At 40.3% G+C, this 27,244-nt stretch overlaps 1 protein-coding gene and 2 long non-coding RNA genes across 3 annotated transcripts; all 3 read right to left on the bottom strand.

Moving 5' to 3' along the window:
* Positions 18,144 to 19,108, bottom strand: LOC109847571. The gene is made up of 3 exons (XM_020416803.1): positions 19,039 to 19,108; positions 18,284 to 18,962; positions 18,144 to 18,171 (listed from the first exon to the last, which is right to left on the bottom strand). The coding sequence occupies exons 2-3, from the start codon at positions 18,784 to 18,786 to the stop codon at positions 18,144 to 18,146; spliced, it is 531 nt and encodes a 176-aa protein (XP_020272392.1). The 5' UTR covers positions 18,787 to 18,962; positions 19,039 to 19,108.
* Positions 19,333 to 19,760, bottom strand: LOC109850106. Its single transcript, XR_002249336.1, has 4 exons — positions 19,722 to 19,760; positions 19,583 to 19,654; positions 19,439 to 19,510; positions 19,333 to 19,369 (listed from the first exon to the last, which is right to left on the bottom strand). It is a non-coding gene; the product is annotated as an uncharacterized LOC109850106 (long non-coding RNA).
* Positions 19,810 to 20,321, bottom strand: LOC109847248. Its single transcript, XR_002248617.1, has 3 exons — positions 20,180 to 20,321; positions 19,938 to 20,108; positions 19,810 to 19,841 (listed from the first exon to the last, which is right to left on the bottom strand). It is a non-coding gene; the product is annotated as an uncharacterized LOC109847248 (long non-coding RNA).

The raw sequence follows: 27,244 nt of genomic DNA, 5'->3' as shown, positions 1-27,244 counted from the left end.
TTTAATTAGACGTTCCATATGAATATTTCATGCTCTCTACATGCTTAGTAATTTTTTTTCATACATGTCTTTCGCTGTGTATTATGCATGTAGACATAGCATGATTTCCTTCGAGACAATCAACATTGTCTCGTGTGCGAGACAACTTAAGACTGTTTCTTGTGTTCTCTTGATCTTTAAATGATCTCCTCTTTGTCTTGAGTTGTATTTGGATATCCATCAGTATTTTTTAGAAGCCTATAGTGACGTCTCTACTCAGCACAATATTCCTATCAACTGGATCCCAAAGCTTGTATTCCTTGACACCGCGCTTGAATCCTACAAATATGGCCTTCCTAGCTCGAGGTTCTAACTTATCAGTCTTCACATGATAGTATGTAGGGCACCCAAATACCTTTAGCTGATCATAATCGTGCACTGGCTCTCCCGACCATATCTTCGTAGGGGTCTTCCCCTCAATCGCAAATGAAGGCAGCCTGTTAATGAGGTGGCTCACATATGAAAGTGCCTCAGTCCAAAAGATCTTCTCCAAACCACTATGCGCCAACAAACATCGTATATTCTCCAACAAAGACCGATTTAACCTCTCTGTCACCCCATTCTTCTGTGGTGTATGACTAACTGTGAAGTGTCTCTCTATACTCTCGTCTCGACATAGCTGCTGAAAGGGGTCTGATGTGTACTCACCATCATTATCGGATAGCAACGTCTTGATCTTTCTCCCAGTCTGTAGTTCTAACCTCTTCTTGCACTCCACAAATATATCTAGGACTTCACTCTTCTTCGCCATGGTGTACACCCAACAACGCCTAGAATAGTCATCAACAAACGTGACGAACCAATGTCTACCATCAAGTGATGCAGTCTTGATGGGACCCTAAACATCTGTGTGCACATAATCCAGGATACCCCTCGTCCTATAAATGGTTGTCCCGAACTTCACCTTCGTCTTTTTGCCAAGAACACAGTGCTCACAAAACTTAACGTTTTCACTCTTGGCTCCCTTCAATAGCCTCTGATTGTACAACGCCTAAAGTGACTTCTCTTCTATGTGCCCTAATCTGTAATACTAAAGTCCGCTAATGTCTTCCTCTGAAATAGCTGAAGCAACCTGGCTAATCATGGTTCTCCCCTTTAGATAATACAAGTTCCGATTACGGACTCCCTTCATCACCACCAAAGATCCCTTAGTAACCTTTGCTATAGCATCCTCAAAGGTCAACTTGAATCCCTTCGCCTCCAAAGCTCCAACTGAGATAAGATTCTTTTTTAACTAAGGAACAAATCTTACCTCCTTTAATTCATGGACTACTCCATCATGCATCCGAATCCTCACAGTACCTATCCCATAAATACCACAGGATTGATCATTTTCTATGATAACAACACCCCTATCGAGTCTCTTAAATGATAAAAACCAATCTCACCTAGGAGTCACATGATAAGTAGCGCCATAATCAAGCATCCAATCTGATGCATCTAAGTGGTTCACCTTTGGAGTAATCAATAGAGAAAAGCTCGAATCATCAGAATCATCGCCTTTCGTAATATTCATCTCATTGGCCTTCGGGCCCTTCTTCTTGCTATTCTCCTTCTCCTTGATCTTTGGACAGTCTCTCTTCCAATGTCCCTGTTCCTTGCAGAATGCACATTGGTTTTTTCCTAGCTAGTGACGACCTCTTGACTTTGACATTCCTCTATTACCACCTTTTGGATATGGGCTTCTACCTCTTATCAATAATGCCTCTACTGAAATACTTGCGCGGAAAGTCTCTTTGTCCTTCTTCCTCAAATCATAGTTTGTCAAAGCATTAGTAACTTCACTATAGCTGATAGAAGACCTCTCATTCAACAAAGTAAACACGAAGGTATCATACTCCTCATCCGGTAAGGAGCCTAACAAAGTAATCGCCTTGTACTCATCCTATATCTTCTCATCAACATTTGCCAAGTCCGACAATAACTTAGTGTAGTTGTTCACATGAGCTGCTAGTCAGGTGCTCCTGGACATCTAAAATCTAAATAACCTATGTATCAAGTATAATTTGTTCTCAACACTCTTCGTAAGGTACTTATTGTTGAGAATTTCCCACATCTTCATTGCAGACGTTACCCCAATCACGTCATATTTTAATTCCTATTCCAAACAGGATCTGATCATCCCACAAGTGTTTCTATTCATCTTTTCCCATATCGCCTCTTTTATATTTTGGTGGTCTCTCTTGGACCATGATGGTCTCCTCCAAATTCTGAGCATTGAGCGCATATTAAATGTCGCTCATCCACAAACCAAAGTTGATCTTGCCGTCATACTTTACCACACTAATTTTAGTGTTCTGAAAACCAACTTGGACTGTACTCGCCATCTTGCTGCTTTCATCAACTTCTTCACCCATACTTGTAAACTCCAAATTGTAAAGAGAGATTCAAACTTTGAAAGGAATAAAAAATTACCTAACTGAACCCTAAATTGGATTCTAAATAAAACTCCTAACCACACGAGGAAAACGAGATCTCTAATGGAAACTTCAAATCATATCTCCACCGAAGCCTAGAACTCTAAGAACCAAGCTTCCACGACAAATCTTCCTTCACCTAATGCCAAATACCCTAGATTTAAAATCTGAACTCTAATACCAATTATCGCGCACATATGCAGAAGCGTGCTCGCTCACAAAACAAGTCGTAAGTACGGGAGAAGAATAACCAATCACACACGAGCACAATTCAAAACTAAAATACGACAGATAAATCACAAACACAGAGATATACATGGTTCGACAATTTGCCTACATCCACGGAGAGATGATGAGGAGATTTTACTAAATCAAGGAGAGTACAAAGGGTTACAATCTCACAAAACTAACAAACTAACCCTCAACCAAAGCTCTCAACTTACTCATAATATCTTCCTCTCACAATGCTCAAAAAGTCTCTCTAATCTCTGATTACGACTCTCCCCTTTTTGACGAACCTAATCTCTTCTAAGGCATTTCATATATATAGAAAACCTAAAACCAAAACGTGCTAGGAATTCTAAAACAAAAAACAAAACAAATTAGGAATTCTAATAACTTGTTACCAAAAAAGATTAAGAATCATATTACCAAAATAGATTAGGAATTATAATAATCTGTTACCAAAACAGATTAGGAACCTGCTATCCAACAAGTGGTAGTGAAGGATCATCATCAGTAAGGAAAGTTTTCTGATCTTGAATAATATTTAACTGCACTTTTACTTAATAATCAAAATAATCAGGTATACGATGTTTTGTAATGGTGGAAAGTATATGGAATAACTTCATAATCTTGTGTTTTTCATCACGGCTCATGATTTACAAATAGTGCAAGGTTCTACCATAACTTCAGAATGTGCCTTTAGTGCATCAGGACATATAATTAATGAGCACATGACATCACTAAATCCGGCTACCATAAAGGCAGTAATGTGCTACAAAGATTGGCGGGTGTTAGAAAAGAAACGACAAAACCTCGACCATGTTGCTAATATCGAAGACCAATTTTAAGATTCAACGATAGTAGATGCGGCGGTAGAAGAAGAATAAAAGGTGCCAAGTTAATCTTGTCACAATCCCAAATTCTGAACCTAAAAGAAATATCGGAGCCTGACTAAACCTGTGAAAAACCCTCCAAAATATGCATTCATTAAAAGACCATCAAAATAAACTCTTCATCGAACTAAAACCAACAATAAATATTCTCTATAATTCCAAAAGTTAACACTAATCCAATTAACTTGATAAAAACAATTATTCCTCAACTTGAAATAAAACTCGACCTAATGGAAAGAATCTCATTATTACAAAACTCACAATTCATCAACTAAACATCAAAAACTTTATTTAACCTTTGCCTAGAAGACAATAAAAATCTCAAATTATATTCCTTGCTTCATTCTAAATATTTGACAAATCCTCAATTACATCTAGTCCCGAGTCTTTGAAAAGAATGAAAACAACATAAATGAGTTCACAACTCAATAAGTGGATAAATTCATACTATAAACACTAGTTTTTCAAGACTAAAATAAATTGACTTGATAAATAAAATACAAAAATAGTAAAATTATAATGCAATATTTTCAAAATATATACATGCAATGGAAATAATAGGTCATGCCTCAATGCTGTCAACACTTCGATACTCCGGTTGACTTGGCAAACTCCACTATTATATAGCTCATGGTCGAGATGGTGAGACCCAAACTTGGGCTCTTAGCGCTAAAATAAAAACCTCATAGAGGTACATTGAGCCCTGTTTTAATAACTTGCTTATATCCGACATATACCAGTATATTGACCTGAGATGCATATAGTTTAAGAAAATCGAACAATGTTCGTAAAACAAAATATGTTATAAAAAAATGCCAAATGCCACCAATAGTGAAATAAATCAACCACATATGCATCTCAACTTACTACTATATGAGAAGACATAACAATTGACATAAGCTTATACCAAATAACCATGTGTATTAATTCAATCAACAATTAGTATGCGACCAACCATACAAAAGGGTATAATCCATCAAAACAAAGGTATAATCCATCAAAACAAACTTACATATAGTCATGTACTTTTATATGAAAAATATCCATCAAAACAAAGGTATAATCCATCAAAACAAACTTACATATAGTCATGTACTTTTATATGAAAAATATGCAGCGAATAATGTACAAATTCACCACTTACATAAAATTGAAGACTATAAGAATATCAGTCACGGCGCCTCCTCAAAGTCACTTGAACCCATTGCTGAGTGCTATTGAGCTTTGAGAGCTTATCCGCTAGTATCTGCTTGCTGAAAGCACTATTCATCCCAAAACCCTCTTCTTCTCAAATATTACAGAATTATCTTCACCAATACACACCCAAAACTATTTTTCACTCCAAAAACTGTTTAAAACGAGAGAAGATTTGAGAAAGACTTGTGAGAAATTAACTTTTTTGGGGGAGAACTGGGAGATTTCGAACCTAGTAGCATTGATGGTCACTACCACTAATGGCTAAGAGCTCTGAAACCCTAGAAATTGGAAGGAAAGGGAAAGAAAGCAATAGTCATACACTAGGGTTTTCTCGGAGGATTTTTTTGTGCGGTGAAACTATGACGGGAAGAAGAAACAGGCTACAGACTAGGGTTTTGCTCCTTTCTTTTATTAGGTTTCCTTATTCAATAAACCCCTTAACAAAATCTAATTGCAACAAGCCCCTTAATAAGCAAAAAAAATGTCATCATAGCTATAACTCTTCCTTTGCATAAAAGTCCTCTTACACACTTATATTTATAAATTAATATTATTAACTTCATTGTTTGGATATCTATTTAAACAAATAATAACTTAGACTTATTATCACAAGGAAATTAGGGATATTACATACTTTACCCCTCAAAATAAGTTTTGTCCTCAAAACTTGTACATACTTGAGTCATCAAGTAAATTAGGATATTTTTCCTTCATCTCACACTACTGGAAAACTGCAATCTACCTACGGACAAATAGAGACGGAATATTCCGTCGCTATAACTAGGGTTATAGCGACGGAATATTCCGTCGCTATTAATCCGTCGGTAAATGAATTTTATCGACGGATATTTACATTTTAGCGACGGAATTTATCCGTCGCTAAAATGTTTAGAAACGGATTATTAGCGACGGAAATTTCCGTCGCTAATAATATCTTTAGCGACGGAAATTTTCATCGCTAAAGATAAATCTCGGGAAAATTTTTGGGCGGCGGCGGCGCAAGAAAATTTGGGCTGCGGCCGGCGCCCTCGAAAAATCCCCCTCCCGCCTCACGACTGAAATGCCGCCGACCCTCTCCTGCCTTCCCCCCCCCCCCTGTCTCCCCCTGTATTCGCATCCTTTTCGCGGCCACACTGCTCACACCGCCGATTGATCCAGCTCCCTCGCGGTATCCTGACCGCCGGCCGCGAGGGTTGTATTTGAGATTGGTATTATTTAGGTAAGAAGATCTCCCGCCTTCATTGCAGGCCGCACTTCTACCAAACCCATAAGCTCGAGGTAAGCCCTCTGGCTCTCTCTCTCTCTCTCAATCATCTCTGCCTAACGGATCGTCTCGTCCTCTCTCCTCTCGTCTCATCTCATCTCTCCTTGCATCAATCTCTGCTCCCGCCACCCATTAATCTCTGCCTCTATCCGTCCGCTCTGCCGCAATCACTGTTTCTCGTCTCTTCTTCTGTGGTATCCGGACTGACGTCCGGCGACCAGACAAGGAGCACCGACGACAAACTGCCAGGCGCAAGGCTGCGTTCCGGCCGTCGGGCCTTACGAGAGAGAGGGAGAGAGAGGGAGAGATTGAGGGGGGTAGAGTGATTTTTTAATTAGTTTACTTGTAATTTAATTTTTATATTTAGTGTTTAATTTTGGTAAAACAAAAATAGTGCAAAAAACCCAAACCCTAATAAAAAATGTTAATTTTGATGAAATTATAATATAAAAAAATTTAAATTTAATTAGTGTTATGGTTAGGGTTAGGCGAGGGTTAGGGTTAGGGTTAGGGTTAGGGTTAGGGTTCGGGTTAGGGTTCGGTGAGGGTTAGGGTTAGGGTTAGGGTTAGGGTTAGGCGAGGGTTAGGGCTATGGTTAGGGTTAGGGTTCGGTGAGGGTTAGGGTTAAGGTTAGGCGAGGGTTAGGTGAGGGTGGGGGTTAGGGTTAGGGTTAGATGTTATGGTTAGGGTTAGGCGAGGTTTAGGGTTAGTGTTAGGGTTCGGTGAGGGTTAGGGTTAGGATTAGGCGAGGGTTAGGGTTAGGGTTAGGGTTAGGGTTAGGGTTGGTTAGGGTTAGGGTTAGGGTTCGGGTTACGGTTAGGGTTAGGGTTACGGTTCGGGTTAGGGTTAGGGTTAGGGTGGGGGTTAGGGTTAGGGTTAGGTGAAGGTGGGGGTGAATGTGAGGGGTTAGGGTTAGTGTTAGAGTTAGGGTTAGGGTTAGGTGAGGGTGGGGGTGATGGTGAGGTTGAGGTTGAGGGTTAGGGTTAGGCGAGGGTTAGGGTTAGGGTTTGGGTTAGGATTAGGGTTAGAGGAGGGTTAGGGTTAGGGTTAGGTGAGGGTTAGGTGAGGGTGGGGGTTAGATGTTATGGTTAGGGTTAGGCGAGGTTTAGGGTTAGGGTTAGGGTTCGGTTAGGGTTAGGGTTAGGGTTAGGCGAGGGTTAGGGTTAGGGGTGAGGGTGGGGGTGATGGTAAGGGTTAGGGTTAGGGTTAGGTGAGGGTGGGCGTGAGGGTTAGGGTTAGGTGAGGGTGGGGTGAGGGTGAGGGCTGGGTGTGAGTTTGAGGGTTAATGATTGGGTTAGGGTTAGGGGAGGGTGAAGGTGAGGGTGAGGGTGAGGGTGAGGGTGAGTTTGAGGGTTAATGTTAGGGTTAGGGTTAGGGTTAGGGGAGGGTGAAGGTGAGGGTGAGGGTTAGGGTTAGGTGAGGGTGAGGGTGAGGGTTGGGGTGATGGTGAGGTTGAGGTTGAGGGTTAGGTTTAGGGTTAGGTGAGGGTGGGGGTGAGGATCGATAATGGGTTAGCGTAACTATTATATCGTTAATTACATAGAAACTACACACACCGTACACTCATATTTTCGAGCCGTAGAATACCCCGTCCAATAAATACTATATATAATCTCTTTGTTTACTTGTCACATACGCGTACAGGATCGTTGGCGGATACGAAACCATCTTGTTCAGTCCGATAACTTTTTTGTACGCGTATGTGAGAGGGGGCTTATATATAAATATTTATTGGATCTGTCCAGTTTGGACGGGTTAGGTATGTAAACATGGCGTGTATATGTATTTACTTGTGTTCTTGTGTACTTTCTTTTCGTCAGAGTTTTGGCGGCGCTTACTCGTTGTTCTCCGTGTACAAATTGCGGAGGGATATGCATGAGTATATCCTTCCCACTATAGTGTACTCGGAGAACAGCGGGTAGGTGCTGCCAAAATTTTGACGAATTGAAAGTACACTTGAACACACGTAAATACATATACACGTCACGTTTACATACCTAATGGGATAGAAGCCTTCCTCTGACAGCCGGTCACACATGCGGTCCTCTGAACACACGTTTACATCCCTAAATTAAAATGATATATGTCGGGATATGCTCACTTCCATTAATTTTTAAATTATAGATGCGGACAGTTCCTGACAAATCGTTCATGATCATACCACGTGATCAAAGACATATAGACACCCAGTACAAGGATGGGATAGAAGCTTTCTTAGCCTACTCTGACACAAATCCTCTACGGTCGCTAAGCGGGTCAATTTCTGTCCTTGTAAGAATTGTAGGAACGGTAAATTGCTCGCTAGGAGTGACATAAGTTTTCATCTGTCAATCAATGGATTTGATAGCTCTTATGTATTTTGGAGTCATCACGGTGAAGGCGTCCCGGTGATGCAATCATAGGAAGAATTCACTGAAGTCAGTAATCCGACAGTTGACACAACTGATATGTTAGAAGATATTCTTGTAGCGCCGTCGGTGAGCGATGTCAACACTAATGATATGTTTCAATATGTAGATCGATTGATGAGACTTGTTGAAGAAAATGAGTCACCGTTATACGAGGGGTGTAAGGAGTTCACAAGGCTTTCTTTTATGCTGAGGCTTATTCATATCCAAACACTCAGTGGGATGGCTGTTACACATTTTGAGATGTTATTAGATTTCCTGAGAAAAGTCATTCCAGGCGGCGAGAAAAGCATCCCCGCGACCAATTACGAAGCTCACAAGATTGTTGATACGCTGGGGCTTGATTACAAGAAGATAGACGCCTGTCCTAATGACTGCATATTGTACAATAAGGGTAATGAAGCTCTGGAGGAATGTCCGACGTGTCATGTATCACGTTGGAAAGGAGAAGTTGCAAGCACATCCGACGGCGGTGCATCCAATAAGCAGAACAGAATCCCTGCGAAGGTTCTCCGATATTTTCCAATTATTCCTAGGCTGTAGCGGCTTTATATGTCTGCCGAGCTGGCTGAGAATATGTGATGGCACTCGACCGATCGTAAAAAGGATGGGAAACTAAGACATCCTACGGACGGTGAGGTATGGAAGCACATTGACCGTATATACCCCGACTTCGGTAAAGAGTCTCGGAATATTAGACTGGGGCTTGCTAGCGACGGATTTAATCCGTTTGGATTAATAAGCTCTGCTTGGTCTACCTGGCCAGTGTTGCTGAGACCGTACAACATGCCGCCGTCGATGTGCATGAAGCAACCGTACATGATACTGTCACTTTTAATCCCTGGAAGATATTCTCCTGGAAATGACATCGATGTTTTCCTCCAACCATTAATTGACGACCTGAAGCTTCTCTGGGAAAAGGGTGTCAGCACTTATGATGCTTATGGTAAGGAGTCTTTCTGTATGCGGGCAATGGTCATGTGGACAATTAATGACTTCCCGGTATACGCTAACCTGTCTGGATGGTCGATGAAGGGTCAGATTGCTTGTTCGATTTGCATGTCAGACTATGAGGGAAAGTTCCTGAAGTACAGCCGTAAGTTTTGTTATTGGCAACACAGAAGATGGTTGCCTACAGGGCACAAGTTCAGAAAGTTAGTAGGAAAGTTCGACGGCAATCCAGAAAGTAGACCGGCACCACCAAGGCTGACCGGAGAAGAAATATTTGAGCTTCTACATCCTTTACCTAGAAAAATATTTGGAAAAAAAGATTCAACAAAGAAAATTTATTTGGTGTTAGGAGAAAACTATTGAAGCAAAAATGGAAGGGAAAGGGAAAATCAAAAGGAAATAAGCCTCGCAATGTCCAGTCGCATGAGCGTGTCTCAAAAGGCACCGAACTTCCGCATGGATGGTCAAAATTCAGCATATTTTATCAATTGCCATATTGGAGAAGTTTAAAAATACGTCACAACTTGGATGTCATGCACATCGAGAAGAACATATGCGAGAATCTCTTGAACACTTTGTTGCAGGACGGGAAAAAATCGAAAGATGACTTAAGGGCACGTCGAGACCTAGCAGAATTGAACATTCGTCCGGAACTGCAAGCTATAGATAAGGGCGACGGAAAGTTTGAACTCCCAGCCTCCTGTGTCACACTATCGAAGGATGAGGTCCACAATATGTGTTTATTTCTAAAGTCCGTGAAGACACCGGATGGTTATGCTTCAAACATTTCAGCAAATGTGCATATTGAGGACACATGATCATCATATTCTATTACATCAACTTCTCCCGGTTGCGTTGCGACATGCTGACAAGGAACTCGCGATGGTGGTAATAGAATTCTGTGGTTTCTTCAAGCAACTGTGCTCTAAGGTGATTGATGTGAGGGATTTTGAAGAATTAGAGGGACGTGTTGCTAATACACTGTGTAAAATGGAAATACTATTTCCACCCTCATTCTTCACGGTCATGGTGCATCTCACAATACATTTAGCATACGAAGCCCGCATCGCAGGACCAGTTCAATATCGCTGGATGTACCCCGTGGAGAGGTATTTATTATTATAATATTCATTTAATATTTGTCAAATTACGTTTCTCAGTTCAATTTTGTCACAAATCATGAAACTATATGCTTGTAGGTATTTGGGTTTCATGAAACATTTGATGCATAATCGTGCACGTCCTGAAGGATCGATAGCAGAGAACTATATAAGTAATGAGAGTTTGAATTTCATCTCTCGTTACTTGCGGGGTGTGGAGACAAGGCTCAACCGTCCCCAACGAATAATTGACGGAACATTCTATAATGATCGTGGGGAGGACACTAGATTCCCCAGAATGGAGCTAGATCAAGCCCACACATATATCCTGAGCAATGATACTACATTTAACATATACGCGGCGTAAGTATTTAACTGTTTGAATCAGATCATATCACATCACAATAACTATCTCTATTTAACTGTTGTAAATGATTTTATTCTAGGCTTCACATCCGATATGTCCAGACTACTCTTAAATGCAGGTCTGCATGGGTTAGCCAGTACTCTTTTTTTTTCAAATTTTTTTCTAGATTAGTATGTTTAGTTTAAAAAGGAAAAGTTGTACGGTGATAGAATTATCTCAAAGGATAAAAGATTCACAATAATTTGAGTGTTTTTGGTAAATTAAAATGACTACAAAGATTCATTAAAATACGAAATAAAGCTTAGAAAATGTCGACAACTATTAAAATTACAGCTTAAGCACCTGGAGGTTACAATTTTCAATTGAGTTGCTACTAAAATTATATCAAAATGTAACTATTACCTAAGGCGGCCCGTGCCAGGTTAGACATGGGTCGAGTCAGGTGTGGGTTGGGCCTACTTTTTTATCCCCGGGTTTAGAGCAAAACCCAGCACGACCTACGGCTCAGGTATATCGCAGGCCGAGTTGGGCCTAGCCCTCTGTGGGCCGAGTTGGTCTTGACCCAAGGTAGGTTAGGCCAGTCAGCCTACGGTTCAAACTGGCGTACACCCACCCCTAGCTATACTCACATGCTAATTGTAGAACATTTTAATTTTTGCTATTTTGTTAAAGCTACGGTTAAACTTATCAAAATTCTATTTAATATTGAATTATGGTAGTCTTAAACTAGGATTTTAATAGGTTTAACAGTCATTGTAATAAAAAAAATTGGGGTTTAAATGTTCTACAATAGCATATGATGTCACATGAGAATTTTTACGGGAAAAATTTTCATGTTTGCATAACTGAGAGTATTAAAGTGCAGCTTGTAATAACTTTAAGGGTATTTAAGTGCAACCAAATACAATTAGGGATATATATGTGCCAAATGAGTGAAACTATATGATATTTAATTGCAATTAATCCTAAATACACTAAAATTTACATGATTGCTAACTTTGATATCGTTACATTTTGTTTTTTCACCAAAAAGCACCCCATATTCCTAAAAATTTAACTTCGGTACCTTGCAAAGTCATTTTAGGATCTTAAAGCTAGTTTTCTTTACTTTTAGGGTTTATTTTTGGCAAACGCTTTGGGATATTAAAGTTAAAAGGATTAATTACAAACAGACCCCTATCGTATCGCCCAATTACAAAGAGACCCCCAGTAATTTTATATTTTGCAAATATATCACCTATAGTTATGCTTGTTGTGAACAGACCCCTTGAGTGAATTCCTTTTTATTCTTTAAATCATTAAAAATATTTGAGAAGGCGGATAGACCCCTCTATAATTCTATTGGTGAGGATAAACACTCGATGCTCTTTTTTTTTCTTTTAAGTGAGTTGAGAAAGTTCACTAAGGAGGTGTATCCACATTTGGGCCAACAGTACATAGGTCTATTTGTAACAAGTGAATCTACATGAATCTCTTTGCAATTAGGTGACACCACAGCAAGCTAGAGCAAATAACACTTAGGTATTTAGACTAATAGAAACTTATCATAAAATATGTTATGAGAACACAAGGTTCTGAACCATAAATATACAGTATGCTATGCGCCACATCGCGCAACAAAGGTACGAACAAGCAAAGCGTAGATGCCTTGAACTGAAAGGTATGAATAAATTTTTATAGTTTATCGGTTATTATTTTAAATTTTTTTCGCAAATATATATTGATTCATTGTTTCATTCGATTCTTTGTTTCGCAGGTACTGGGCGACCTCCTAGACGCGGCCGCAATGCTACTAAGGAATCGAACCTCATCCCTGATATTAATCGGAGGGCTGTGATCCGATGGGAAAACGGAGTGCCTGTTGGGGCCTTTGCCAATGCTTTCAACAATTTCCTTGCCGCTTTAGCCAGGAGACACGATTTCTTTAACATTTTTTTGACGTGGAAATCGCAGCGGATTGATGTGCTGGTGGCTTGTTGGAGATATATATGTGTGAGTCATTTATTTTAATTTTCATCATTATTAGTTATTAGTTTATTATTATGTTTAATACACTGATTTGTATCTATTTTTTCTTTATATGCTGAAGCGATTTTTCTTTCTTGACGATAATATTTGTGCCTGGACGTACTGCTTCGGGCAAATCAATGTATCGTTCAAGAGATGGCGGTTTGAGGTAAAGAAAAAATATTTTGTCCAAATAACAGAAGATTGGGAGCGATTCTGGCATCTTGACGAGCGTGTGGATGGAGTAGATTTTTTTGCACTTTGCAGTTACTGGGACACGGCTGAAATTCAGGTATTATTGAAGTATATATTTTTAATTTATTGTTTGAATTTCTATATTGTTTCGAATTGACATTGTTTTGCAGGCTCAAGCTGAAATAGCAAGGAGGAATCGCAACGCGCCTCGCAGTTACGAGCATCACGGGGGCTCCAGGTCCTTCAGCCAGCATTATCATCAATTAGAGCTTGAGGTATATAATATATTAGCTTTTACGTTGAGTATAATTTATGTGTTATGGGTTAATGATATATTTGAATAAAATAGGGAAGGGGAGATCTCAGACATTTTGCAGATCGTATTCTGACTTCCTGGAGCCCGAATTACGCCAATGAAGAGAAGAAAGCAAAGAATAAGGATCTGGCTGTAAGTAGCAGTTCATTTATATATTCAATTTCATATCAATGCATCATTATTAAGTCGACTTGCCCGGGTTGTTTTGATATATCGCAGGAGAAATTACATGCCAAGGTACAGGAGCAATTGACTCAGTCTCAGGTCTGTTCTAACACTCCTGCCCGGCTAAGTAGAGAGGATGAGGACTCCATCATCGAGACGGTCATTGGACCTAGTAGGAAGAACAGATATCGGTGGAGAGGATCCGAGCAGAGGCCGCACGAGTCTAGTAGCACCTACGAGTCTGTAGCACCACAAGGAACACCAGGAAGCAGTTCATATCAAGACTCGATGGAGCAGCGATTAAAAGCGATTGAAGATTGGCAGTCGCAGCAAACAACATATCAGCGGGCTCTAGAGGAAGAACGGAGGCGTCGGGAGCAGACCGTATTGGAGTTCACACAATTCATGTCGACTCTGCCTCAGGAGGCTCAGGAGGCATATAGGAGACGGTTTTTGTCGTCACAGGTAATATATATACTTTGCTTTTTTTAATTAGATGATATCGTACATACTGATACACACTAATACAAACTGTTACACACAAACCCTAACTCTAACCCTAACACAAACCTCAAAATATATACTTATAATGTTTTTATGTGATGGTGATGTTGATGGTGTATGCATATGTAGTGTTGGTGGTATTGGTTGATGGGTTGGTTGGTTGTGGTGTTGTATAGTGGTGGTCGTTATGTGATTGGTTTGTGAGGGGTTTTGTCGTGGTGGGGGGAGGAATGGGGATTGGGTGTTGATGGTGGTAATGGTAGTGATGGAGGGGGAGGGGGTGTGTAGAGTATGATTGGTTGGTGGGTGGGGGCTTTGATCGTGGTTGAGGATGAGGAGTGGGGATTTTGTTGTGGTGGTGGTTGAGGGGGAGGGGTAGGGCGAGGGGGAGTGTTGTTGGTTGGTGGGTGAGGTTGGAGGATTTGTGGTGGTGTTGTTGTATTGTGGTGTGGTGATGTGTTGTGCAGTGTAGTGTTGTGTTGTGTTATGATGGTGTAGTGTTGTTGTGTTGTGGTGTTGTGGTGTTATGGTGTGTTGTTGTGTTGTGATGTTGTGGTGTTGTGTTGTAGTATATTTATATTTGTACTCTTATTAACGTTTACACACACTTGTTAACATTTGATTTATATTTACAGGCCGGGACTTCTTCACAAGGTGCAGCCGGGGGTAGTCATAATGTGGCTGGTGTTGAGGATGAGGATGATGATGATCAGGAGGATTGATTGTCCTTAATATAACTTTGAAAACAATTTCTTGTGTTGTATAAACAATATTTATTATGTTTGCGTGAGATTGAAGCTTTCTTCTGCTGATTGAACAGGTTTTTAAAAATTATTATCGATATTGTACAAGGTTTTTTCAATTTTCAAAACATTTTACAAATTTTTTTTTAAAATTTTTTAGCGACGGAAATTCCGTTGCTAAATATAATTTTAGCAACGGAATTTCCGTCACTATATAACTATTTAGCGACAGAAAACGTGCACGAAAGCATATCTGTATTTTTTTAAAATTTAATAGCGACGGATTTTCCGTCGCCAATAAAGTTTTAGCGACGGAAAATCCGTTGCTAAAACATTATTAGCGACGAATTTTTCCGTCGCTATTGTTTTTTAATTTTTTATTTTTAAAAAATAGCGACCATTCAGCCGTCGCTACTAAGCCGTCGCTAAAATTTAGTGATGGAATTTCCGTCGCTAAAAGTATTTTTAGGCACCCCTGTTACAGTGTCGAAGTTTTAGCGACGGAAAGTTATTTTTTCCGTCGCTAAAACTTTTAGCGACGGAAAAATGACTTATAGCGATGGATTTGTCCGTCGCTAAAGGTTGAAAATCCAGTAGTATCATCTTCGTGCACCCAAGTAGCTTACTCAGCTGAATGATTTTTCCATAAAATTTTCACTAGCATAACAATTCTTGACCTTAATGCTTGCTCTTTTCGGTCCAAAATTCTAATTGGATACTCTGAATATGTCAAATCTTCCTTGATCCCAAGAGGCTCATAATTCAATACGTGACTCGGATCAAGTATACACTTCCTCAGTATTGATACATGGAAAACTTTATGGATTTTAGTCAACTCTGTAGGCAATGCAACTTTGTATGCTACAGCTCCAACTTTCTACTGGTTCCAAGTATAACAGCTCAAATTCAATTTTGTTCTGAAGCGTTGTTCAGGTTTTCCCACGTATGGAATGAAACCTAAATTCTCTGTTAAATATTATAGTCACTAGTATTCAGCATAACTCACACCTCTTTAATATATATGATCATTACTATTCGGACTCCTAAAGTCAGTCAGAAAAGATGCATGATTGTCCACTCTCATTGCCATAAAAATATAAAAATGTTAAACAAAGGCTACAGTCTTATAATGCTCAACATTCGCAAGCTAAAAGATCAAGCACAGAGACATAATCTGCAATATATACTTCATGTAAATCATCCGGAATACTTCTCACAAATCTCTATATATCCTTGTACTGTCTGAATAGAAATGTATCAATAAGAGATTGACTTCTAAATTTCTATCCTTAGTTTAGGATCATTTAGGACACATAGGCTATTTTTTTAAATATAAAATCTTCACTGTTAAGTCATTAGCACGAACCTTTTCTTACATTCGGTTAATTTTCCATTATCAAAATATTACAATAATGTATTGTCACAATCCTTTCGATCAAGATAATTTGAATTCTAAGATAAGTAAACATCATTGCAGAGTCATAAATCTGAATATCAAATCTAGCTTATTCAAGTCCTCCAATATATCTTTCCATTTGGTGATTGAAATATATATACTAGTATTTGACTTTGCACTCAATAAATCTACCTTTACATTCCTCTGACTAAGGTGATAATCAAAACTAAAGTCAAAAACTTTAATTGGTTTGGACCATTTTCTTCTCATATAATGTCTCTTTCATGGTAAATATAATTCACGAGATACTAATAATCAGTGTAAATAGCGTCAACTCTGCAACTCATATGACTTAATCTTCCAAGATCGATATTGTAGGCATCGAAAATTGCCTATAGGTCTCCACAAATGGTTCAGTGTTAAAGAGCGACGATGGACATCACTATCCGAGCCACAGGAGCCCAATTGACGTCGATGAACAGTCAACGTTCGACGATTCTAAACCCTGAGGGTCAACGCCGGTCAACGCGTAACCCGAGGTCAACGCCAATCAATGCGTTGTGACAAAAGTCAACGTTCGAGGATTCAAAATCAACACCAATCAGCGTTCGACGATTCAAAACCCTAGGGTCAACGCCAGTCAACGCGTAACCTTAGGTCAACGCCGGTCAACGCGTTGCGATAAAAAGTCAACACGCGATAGTCCGAAACCCTAAGCCAGCACAATGTGGCGGAGGTAGTTCAAAGTCAACTCAATGACACGAGCCAAAACGATAGGACTTCGGAACAACGAAGACCCGGGCCAATCGGAAGCCCGGCAATCTTCATAAAAAGGACAACGTCCTTCGTGCCTCGATCACTCTACAGATAATCCAACCACCAGAGAGGATCGAGCTCTTCGTCACGCATTCAACGCACCCGGAATCACTCAAATCCGAGTTCGGACGAAGAATCTACGGGGGAAAACAATCGAATACACCTACGGACGTCTCGGAATTCCGAAACACCCCCAGGGGTGTCTCGGAAATTCCGAGACACCCAAGGGTGTCTCGGATTTCTTGAGACACCCTAGGGTGTCTAGGCACCCTAGGAGCCCCCTATTGCCTATAAATAGACCCCCTTACCTCATTTGAAAAGGGGAGGATTTTTGGAGAGCCTTGGCGAAGCCCTGCTGCAGTGAAGAGTGGCCGTGAGCTTCAACAAGGAGAGGAGAGGTCTTGATCAGAGCCTTCATCACCCGTCCGAGCCTTAGTATTAGCCCTTGGCGTTAATACTAAGAAGAGCTAATACCTCGCTTTAGCCGAGGTATACGCTTATAGCTTCTAGATCTCACGCGGATCGACGAAGCTCTGTCCGATATTTCTGGATCAGGAGTTTCTAGATCTCACGCGGATCGACGAAACTCTGTCCGATTTATCCGGACCGGATCTGAGTGCCCCGGTGGTCCACGGATATTGACGTCCCCGTCACAGGCAAAAGACCCACGCAAGCAAGAGATGACAAACAGCTCTTGCGTTTGTTTGAAAGGAGTTGCATTTCTTTTGTTTTCATTGTGTACCGGTCTTATAAAAAGGCTATCTTTTTATTTCATTGTAACGATTGAAGTTGTAATGAATGCAGCAATGAATACAGCAACTTTTTCCGCAAACAAGACACCAAGGTCTAAACTTGGGGAATTTTATCCCAAAGCCTAAGAATGGATAAGTCATCGCCTAATACGCGGTGCGGGGTACCTTTTCCCTATAAGAAATGGTGAAGTCTATGTATTCAAAGTCATAGCATCAAGTCTAAGAAAAGCGATTTTCTTAGCACAACGTTACATGTGAGACGGGTTTAATAATTCACATGCTAGTCCGATTTCAAACGGTAATCGGTAAAGACATATCAAACCCGTTGATGGCTGGGGGTTTGCCAAAAATCCCATAAAATCTGTCATTCAGAAGAAATACGGACAAATCACAAGAAAGAAGCAAATACGGAGTTTCTATCAAACAGGTCAAGTCAAAAGCATACAACAAAGAGCTCATTAGCCCGAAGGCAACTGACGGCTAAGAATATGAGACTTTAAGCTAAAAAGTCTATCTGTATAACTCTGCTCAAGTCCCGCCTGCAGATCTGCTCGGGCAGATTCCTCAGAACAGCTCAAGATCTCCGCAGCTTCACTCTTCAACTTCATCAATCCCTCCTGAGTGGATCCGAACTCCTCGAGTACCCGGTCACGAGAACGCTCTAGTCCGATCAAGTCATCTGCGATAAGAACGGCGGATTCCTCGGCACGCTTCAAGGCCTCCTTCAACCTAGTCGCTTCCTCGCGATTCGAGTCCAAGGAACGGAGTAACTCAGCTTTCTCCCTATCCATCCTCGCCATGTTAGCCATTAGATGCGCAAGGGAGCTCTCGCGTGACTGAAGCTCACGCCCGACGGAAGATCTCAGTTCACGCCACTGCTCCATCCTATGCTCTAACTCAGAGGATACGAAAGAAGAAGCCCCGGTAACCTCCAGTTCCTTCAACTCTCGTATCTCTGACTCCAGGGCAGCGAAATCAGCAGTGAAGGAATCAGCCAGTTCCGGGTATCCTTCTTCCCTCATCATCGTCATGTGGCGAGAGAAGGAACGCCGGAACTGATCGAAGCCGCCTCCTCGGTGGAGAAGCTTCTCGATCAAGCCATTATACCAGGCGGTGAAGAAGCTGAGGTCCGTACGGAAAGCCTCTCCGTCAGGATCAGTATCGGCCAAAAGGCTACGGACACGCTCGTGCAAAGAAGATCGAGATCCTACAAGCAACAACTTGAAAGCTCAGTGAACTATCGAATATGGAAAGGAAAGTCAAAAGGCAGGTTCCGAACATACCGACGCCAACGGATGCCCCATCAGGTTGAGAGCCGACAGGCTCCGAGACAGCAGCAGAAGAGGGTACGTCAGCCCCTGCAGACAGATTGCTCGCACCACTCGGCAGAGACGGGGAGGCACCACTGCTATGAGGACTTTCAACCCCGGGGACTGTAGCAGTATCAGGCTGAACGCCTGGTCCTACAGTGACATTCCTATGTTAACCAAATGGAAATTTGGACAAATAAGGAGAATCGGGATAAGAAGGTCGTATGAATACCTGCAATCCCCATGTCCTCAGATGCAGCCGGAATGCCAAGAGTCATAAGAGTATCGGCCCAAGCTGCTGGTCCTATGATGACACTCTCTTATTAGTCAAAATGAAAATTTAGACGAATAAGAAGAATTGGGATCTGCATACCTGTAGATCCATTATCCGCGGGCATTTGAGGGATGTCAGGAGTCATATGAGAATCAGTCCTAGCGGCTGGTCCTATGATTGCACTCATTAGTCAAAAGACAGATAAACATAGGAAAGTACAATATCCCTGAATCGTATACATACCTGCAAGCCCGTCGCTCTGAGGCAAACTGGATATGCCAGGGATAGATACCGGGCTAACTCCAATGGTAGACGCTGCGATAATCAATCATTCATTAGTCATATGAAATATCGGGCAAGAGGGAGAAAATCAGATATATACCGGTAGATGAATCGTTCCCGAAGAATGGTCTCTCGGTCCCTCTGGAAGTCTGCTCAGCCAGCATGTCAGCTAATAAGCCGGCATCCGGCTTCGAGAAGCTTGGCCCCTCCATCGCAACATCTGCAGGGTAACCCAAATGTTGAAGGATGAGGAAAGCTCAAACGAGAAATCTTCCTTCACCTTACATAAGGAAAATGACATTGGATGCGGATATACCTGAATAAGGGATTGTGGGCTCAACATTATTTATCTGCTCAAGATCGATGTTAAGGTCGATGCCCAAAGACCCATCGTGAAAAGCGTCGCACATTTGTTGCACAAAGCAATCCATGTTGTCAACGCCAGGGGACGCCGAACCCGGTGGGAGTTCGCCCTCCTCGAAGAAACCTGAAGCACAAAACATGGTCACAAATCCCCAAAAGGTAAACAACCTTGAAGCAAGAGCAATTGAATGTTACCTCCCCCTCCATCGGCGGTGCTCCCTAAGTCCACTCCACAGGGACGCTGACCGTCATGGGACTTATGGGCAGTCTTCTTCCTCTTCGGGGCACCAACCCTCCGAGGACCATAGGGTCGAACATGCGCAGGCCTATCACACGTTTCAACGTGTGTAGGAGCTGAGGGCTCATGATCACCGGCTGTCCTACCTAAAATGACAATAGCCATTTCAATGAAAAAGAGCTGTCATTTATGTCATCAAACCCGTTGATGGCTGAGAATTTGCTAAAAGTTCTATAAATGCAAGTCATTGATGCATCAGCTCTGTTAGTTGGTCTCGTGACTTGAGCATCCAACAAATTCAGGATAAAATCCACAGATGCAGATGAATCAGCTTTGACAGTTGGTCCTGCGGCCCCGACATTTGAGACCGCTATGCTCCAATACCTTAAGAGTTTAAACTGTGTATACTCCAGCAAACGTACGAGTATAAACTGTGAACGACGATCAAAAAAAAAACCCCTCCATAAATTCTAGTTTGGTCTCCACATGCCTTTATCAAAATTTGGATCACGAATTTGTGGTTTAAACTCCTTGGATTTCGGCCATAAATTCGCTGCCCTTTTGCAAATAAACCCCTCTAAGACACTTATGGGCTATTTTGCGAATTAACCCCTCAACAACTCTTGCATAAAGCACCCCCTCACTTCTCCTAACCAAATGGACATGAATCCAAGCTTCAAAATTTCAGTTTCATCTTTGCATACAAGCCCCCACGAATTTCAGTCCTATTTTACAAATAAACCCCCAAAATCCGAACTCCTCTTAAAGGGTTGATGGGTTCTTGAAAACTAATCAATGGAGGACAAAAACTTGGGGAAGAAGAACACACAAAACCGAAAATGAGGGGGAAAGAATTCGGTTCTCTCTTTTGAATTTTGAATTAAAAGAGGGGGGGACCATAAGCAAAAGACAAAAGAGGAAAAGGCCAAACAAGAGGGGGGGACCACGAAAAAAAACCAAGACACCCCATGGGGTGTCTCGGCAAAACCGAGACACCCCAGGGGGTCCCGGTTTTGTCGGGACACCCCCGGGGCGTCTTGAGTCTGTTTTGACCCCCCGAACCTTGTTTGGACCCCTAAATTGTTTTGTGAACCACAAATCACTCCGATTCTTCGCCAACGGTTGAATATTGATGAACTCCAAAAGTCAACCTTTGACGAATCAAAACCCTAGGGTGGACGCCGGTCAATGCGTAACCCTAGGTCAACCCCCACTCAAAGGGTTGCGAGCAAAGTCAACATTTGGCGAATCAAAACCCTAGGATGGACGCCGGTCAACGCGTAACCCTAGGTCAACGCCAGTCAACGCGTTGTGAGCAAAGTCAACATTCGACGAGTCAAAACCCTAAGGGTCAACGCCGGCCAACGCGTAACCCTAGGTCAACCCCACTCAACCCCACTCAAAGGGTTGCGAGCAAAGTCGACATTTGACGAATCAAAACCCTAGGGTGGACGCCGGTCAACGCGTAACCCTAGGTCAACCCCACTCAACGGGTTGCGAGCAAAGTCAACGTTCGACGATTCTAAACCCTGAGGGTCAACGCCGGTCAACGCGTAACCCGAGGTCAACGCCAATCAATGCGTTGTGACAAAAGTCAACGTTCGAGGATTCAAAATCAACACCAATCAGCGTTCGACGATTCAAAACCCTAGGGTCAACGCCAGTCAACGCGTAACCTTAGGTCAACGCCGGTCAACGCGTTGCGATAAAAAGTCAACACGCGATAGTCCGAAACCCTAAGCCAGCACAATGTGGCGGAGGTAGTTCAAAGTCAACTCAATGACACGAGCCAAAACTCAATTCATCAGCTGCAAACTCGAGACTCCGACGACGGCCAGACGATAAACGCAGTGCCGGAAGAACCTCGGCTATTCGTCAAAGCATCGAATAGACCGAAAATCGAAGGAGCCAAGAGTTGAAGCTAACTACAGGTCAATCACATCCAAAGTATTCCAGCCTCTTCTATAAAAGAAACGAGTCCGGAACACTTTGGAGGGGGTATCTGTAGGCATCGAAAATTGCCTATAGGTCTCCACAAACGGTTCAGTGTTAAAGAGCGACGATGGACATCACTATCCGAGCCACAGGAGCCCAATTGACGTCGATGAACGACTGAAGTGAGTCAGCGAGCTACGTGAGCGGATAGGACTTCGGAACAACGAAGACCCAGGCCAATCGGAAGCCCGGAAATCTTCATAAAAAGGACAACGCCCTTCGTGCCTCGATCACTCTACAGATAATCCAACCACTAGAGCGGATCGAGCTCTTCGTCACGCATTCAACGCACCCGGAATCACTCAAATCCGAGTTCGGACGAAGAATCTACGGGGGAAAACAATCGAATACACCTACGGACGTCTCGGAATTCCGAAACACCCCCAGGGGTGTCTCGGAAATTCCGAGACACCCAAGGGTGTCTCGGATTTCTTGAGACACCCTAGGGTGTCTAGGCACCCTAGGAGCCCCCTATTGCCTATAAATAGACCCCCTTACCTCATTTGAAAAGGGGAGGATTTTTGGAGAGCCTTGGCGAAGCCCTGCTGCAGTGAAGAGTGGCCGTGAGCTTCAACAAGGAGAGGGGAGAGCCTTGGCGAAGCCCTGCTGCAGTGAAGAGTGGCCGTGAGCTTCAACAAGGAGAGGAGAGGTCTTGATCAGAGCCTTCATCACCCGTCCGAGCCTTAGTATTAGCCCTTGGCGTTAATACTAAGAAGAGCTAATACCTCGCTTTAGCCGAGGTATACGCTTATAACTTCTAGATCTCACGCGGATCGACGAAGCTCTGTCCGATATTTCTGGATCAGGAGTTTCTAGATCTCACGCGGATCGACGAAACTCTGTCCGATTTATCCGGACCGGATCTGAGTGCCCCGGTGGTCCACGGATATTGACGTCCCCGTCACAGGCAAAAGACCCACGCAAGCAAGAGATGACAAACAGCTCTTGCGTTTGTTTGAAAGGAGTTGCATTTCTTTTGTTTTCATTGTGTAAAGGTCTTATAAAAAGACTATCTTTTTGTTTCATTGTAACGATCGAAGTTGTAATGAATGCAGCAATGAATACAGTAACTTTTTTCGCAAACAGATATATATTCCTATTTTGTAAAGAATGATTCAAAGATAGTATATAAAAATTATTGTATACTAATAAAATCCACTGATCATGAAATAAGTGCATAAACAAATTAGTCCTTTCACAAGAAGCCTTTTTGCACTTCTCATTCAGGATAAATCGCCTATTCATTGTACGTTAAAAACAATTGAAAGCTACTATATATTAAAGTCATAACTTCATAAGTTTTCACTATGTGCTGCATGATAACCGAGGGGGAAATAATATGGTACAACATAATACATTTTCAGCATTTACAACATAAACCTATGTGAGCTAGCATCAAAATTCTTATACTAAAATAATGTATTGGGTACAAAAGCAAGAAATACTCTCCAACAACTTACTAAAATAATGTATTGGGTACAAAAGCAAGAAATACTCTCCAACAACTTCACATTTCTTCAATTATGCGAATAATTTGTCATATATCAAACAAAAGCAAGAAATACTCTCCAACAACTTCACATTTCTTCAATTATGCGAATAATTTGTCATATATCAAACATAGCAAAAAACATTTTTGAGTGTCCTTCAACTCATGGTATTCTATCTTGCACTTGTTAGAACACTAAAAATAAATCACACATTCAACATAGGTCCAGAGACATTGAAGACTATTAATATATTAACAAACTAAAAGAAACAATCTTTAATCAAAATTCAAAACATAATAACTTTACATAAAATTTTTAGCTCTATCATAACATAGCTAAAATAATCCTCATATATTCTTTTGCTCATGCTGACTCTTGAAAAATATTCATACATCATCAAAGAGGCCACTATAAATTGATCCAGTTATGATTAGACTATCCATTTCACCAGACAAAATTTATAAAGTCCATTAATGCATTGTCATCTGGTTGGTGTCATCAAGGAATAGTGTCATAATCCATAATAACAATCACAGTAACATTAATCTTTGAAATACTCAAGTTATATACATAGACAAATATTTAAGTAATAGCCACATATTTTTACCTTGCATTATGCTACGCAGGCTATATATGTAATTCCTTAAAAATCAAAACTAATAGCATTTATAGTCTTCTACATTTATAAAGTCTACACTTCTATGTTTCTAACTAGAATTCATACATAGAATTTTCTATAATCATTTAATCAACTGAGTTGGCATACCATCTACTATAACATCTCAAAATAAATCATCAAATTTCTTTTCTATAAATCTCAAATGATAATCTCTCACATCAAGTGCCATCACAACCTAACATCACCAAAAATAAATATGTTTAGCATGAAAGTTTAATCATAATAATCATCAATAACTAATCCTTGGCATATTCCTTATCATATTATCATATATTATCAGATAATATTTTCATGAGTCACATATGTCAAACATGTCTCCAACTAAGCTGAACTAATTCCTTTATCTTTAGGAAAACAAAAAGGAATTATGTAATCCATGAATCTAAAATCATATACCTCTATAACTAAATTTAATCCAATAATATTCATATTGTCCTCGATCAGACTTCAAAATAAAACATCAACTTTTATTTCCATGTATCAAAGTCCAATATATATTTTTTTCATTACTTAACCATCTCCATAATCAATTACGACATACAACCTAAGCTCTGATACAATTCTGTCACGACCTCGAATTCTGAACCTAAAAGAAATATTGGAGCCTGACTAAACCTGTAAAAAACCCTCCAAAATATGCATTCATTAAAAGACCATCAAAATAAACTCTTCATCGAACTAAAACCAATAATAAGTATTCTCTATAATTCCAAAAGTTAACACTAATCCAATTAACTTGATAAAAATAATTATTCCTCAACTTGAAATAAAACTCAACCTAAAGGAAAGAATCTCATTATTACAAAATTCACAATTCATCAACTAAACATCAAAGACTTTATTTAACTTTTGCTTAGAAGGCAATAGCAATCTCGAATTATATTCCTTGCTTCGTTCTAAAAATTGACAAATCCTCAATTCCATCTAGTCCCGAGTCTCTGAAAAGAATGAAAACAACACAATGAGTTCACAACTCAATTAGTGGATAAATTCATACAATAAACACTGGTTTTGCAAAACTAAAATAAATTGACTTGATAAACAAAATACTAAAATAGTAAAATTATAATGCAATATTTTCAAAATATATACATGCAATGGAAATAAGCAGGTCACGTCTCAATACTGTCAACACTTCGATACTCCGGTTGACTTGGCAAACCCCACTATTATATAGCCCGTGGTCGGGACGGTGAGACCCAAACTTGAGCTCTTAGCGCTAAAATAAAAACCTCATAGAGGCACATTGAGCCCTGTTTTAATAACTTGCTTATATCCGATATATACCAGTATATTGACCTGAGATGCATATGGTTTAAGAAAATCGAACAAAGTTCGTAAAACTAAATATGTTATACAAAAATGCCAAAGGCCACCAATAGTAAAATAAATCAACCACATATGCATCTCAACTTACTACTATATGAGAAGACATAACAATTGACATAGGCTTATATCAAATAACGACGTGTATTAATCCATTCAACAATTAGTATGCGACCAACCATACAAAAGGGTATAATCCATCAAAACAAAGGTATAATCCATCAAAACAAACTTACATATAGTCATGTACTTTTATATGAAAAATACACAACGAATAATGTACAAATTCACCACTTACATAAATTTGAAGACTATTAGAATACCAGTCACGACGCCTCCTCAAAGTCACTTGAACCCATTGCTGAGTGTTATTGAGCTTTGAGAGCTTATCCGCCAGTATCTGCTCGCTGAAAACACTATTCATCACAAAACCCTCTTCTTCTCAAATATTACAGAATTACCTTCATCAATACACGCCCAAAACCATTTTTCACTCCAAAACTGCTCAAAACGAGAGAAAATTTGAGAAAGACTTGAGAGAAATTGATTTTTTTTTTAGGGAGAACTGGGAGATTTCGATCCTGATAGCATTGATGGCCATTACTATTAATGGCTAAGAGCTCTGAAACCCTAGAAATTGGGAGGAAAGGGAAAGAAAGCAATAGTCATACTAGGGTTTTATCGAAGGATTTTTTTGTGTGGCGAAACTATGACGGGAAGAAAAAACAGGCTACGGACTAGGTTTTTGCTCCTTTTTTTATTAGGTTTCCTTATTCAATAAACCCCTTAACAAAATCTAATTGCAACAAGCCCCTTAATAAGCAAAAAATATGCCATCATAGCTATAACTCTTCCTTTGCATAAAAGTCCTCTTACACACTTATATTTATAAATTAATATTATTAACTCAATTGTTTGGATATCTATTTAAACAAATAATAACTTAGAATTATTATCACAAGGAAATTAGGGATATTACATAAATAAGTGGATAAATTCATACAATAAACACTAGTTTTGTAAAACTAAAATAAATTGACTTGATAAACAAAATACTAAAATAGTAAAATTATAATGCAATATTTTTAAAATATATTCATTCAAAAAAAATATTTTTAAAATATATACATGCAATAGAAATAAGCAGGTCACGTCTCAATGCTGTCAACACTTCGATACTCTGGTTGACTTGGCAAACCCACTATTATATAGCCCGCGGTCGGGAAGGTGAGACCCAAACTTGAGCTCTTAGCGCTAAAATAAAAACCTCACAGAGGCACATTGAGCCATGTTTTAATAACTTGCTTATATTCGACATATACCAGTATATTGACTTGAGATGCATATGGTTTAAGAAAATCGAACAAAGTTCGTACGGCTAAATATGTTATACAAAAATGTCAAAGGCCACCAATAGTGAAATAAATTAACCACATATGCATCTCAACCTACTACTATATGAAAAACATAACAATTGACATAGGTTTATACCAAATAACCATGTGTATTAATCCAATCAACAATTAGTATAC

This window comes from Asparagus officinalis, chromosome 7 (genome assembly GCF_001876935.1).
Source record: "Asparagus officinalis chromosome 7, Aspof.V1, whole genome shotgun sequence".
NCBI classification, from domain to species: Eukaryota; Viridiplantae; Streptophyta; class Magnoliopsida; order Asparagales; family Asparagaceae; genus Asparagus; species Asparagus officinalis.
The sequence above is the reverse complement of the archived record's forward strand: the minus strand, read 5'-3'. Positions and strand labels throughout refer to the sequence as shown.

Bases quoted from the DNA above. Each gene is read 5' to 3' on its own strand.
- LOC109847571 (XM_020416803.1), bottom strand. From the start codon at position 18,786: ATGACGATGATGAGGGAAGAAGGATACCCGGAACTGGCTGATTCCTTC. The intron at 18,172-18,283 runs GCAGAGTTATAC...CCTGTTTGATAG, and splicing joins GATCTGCAGGCGGGACTTGA to AAACTCCGTATTTGCTTCTT.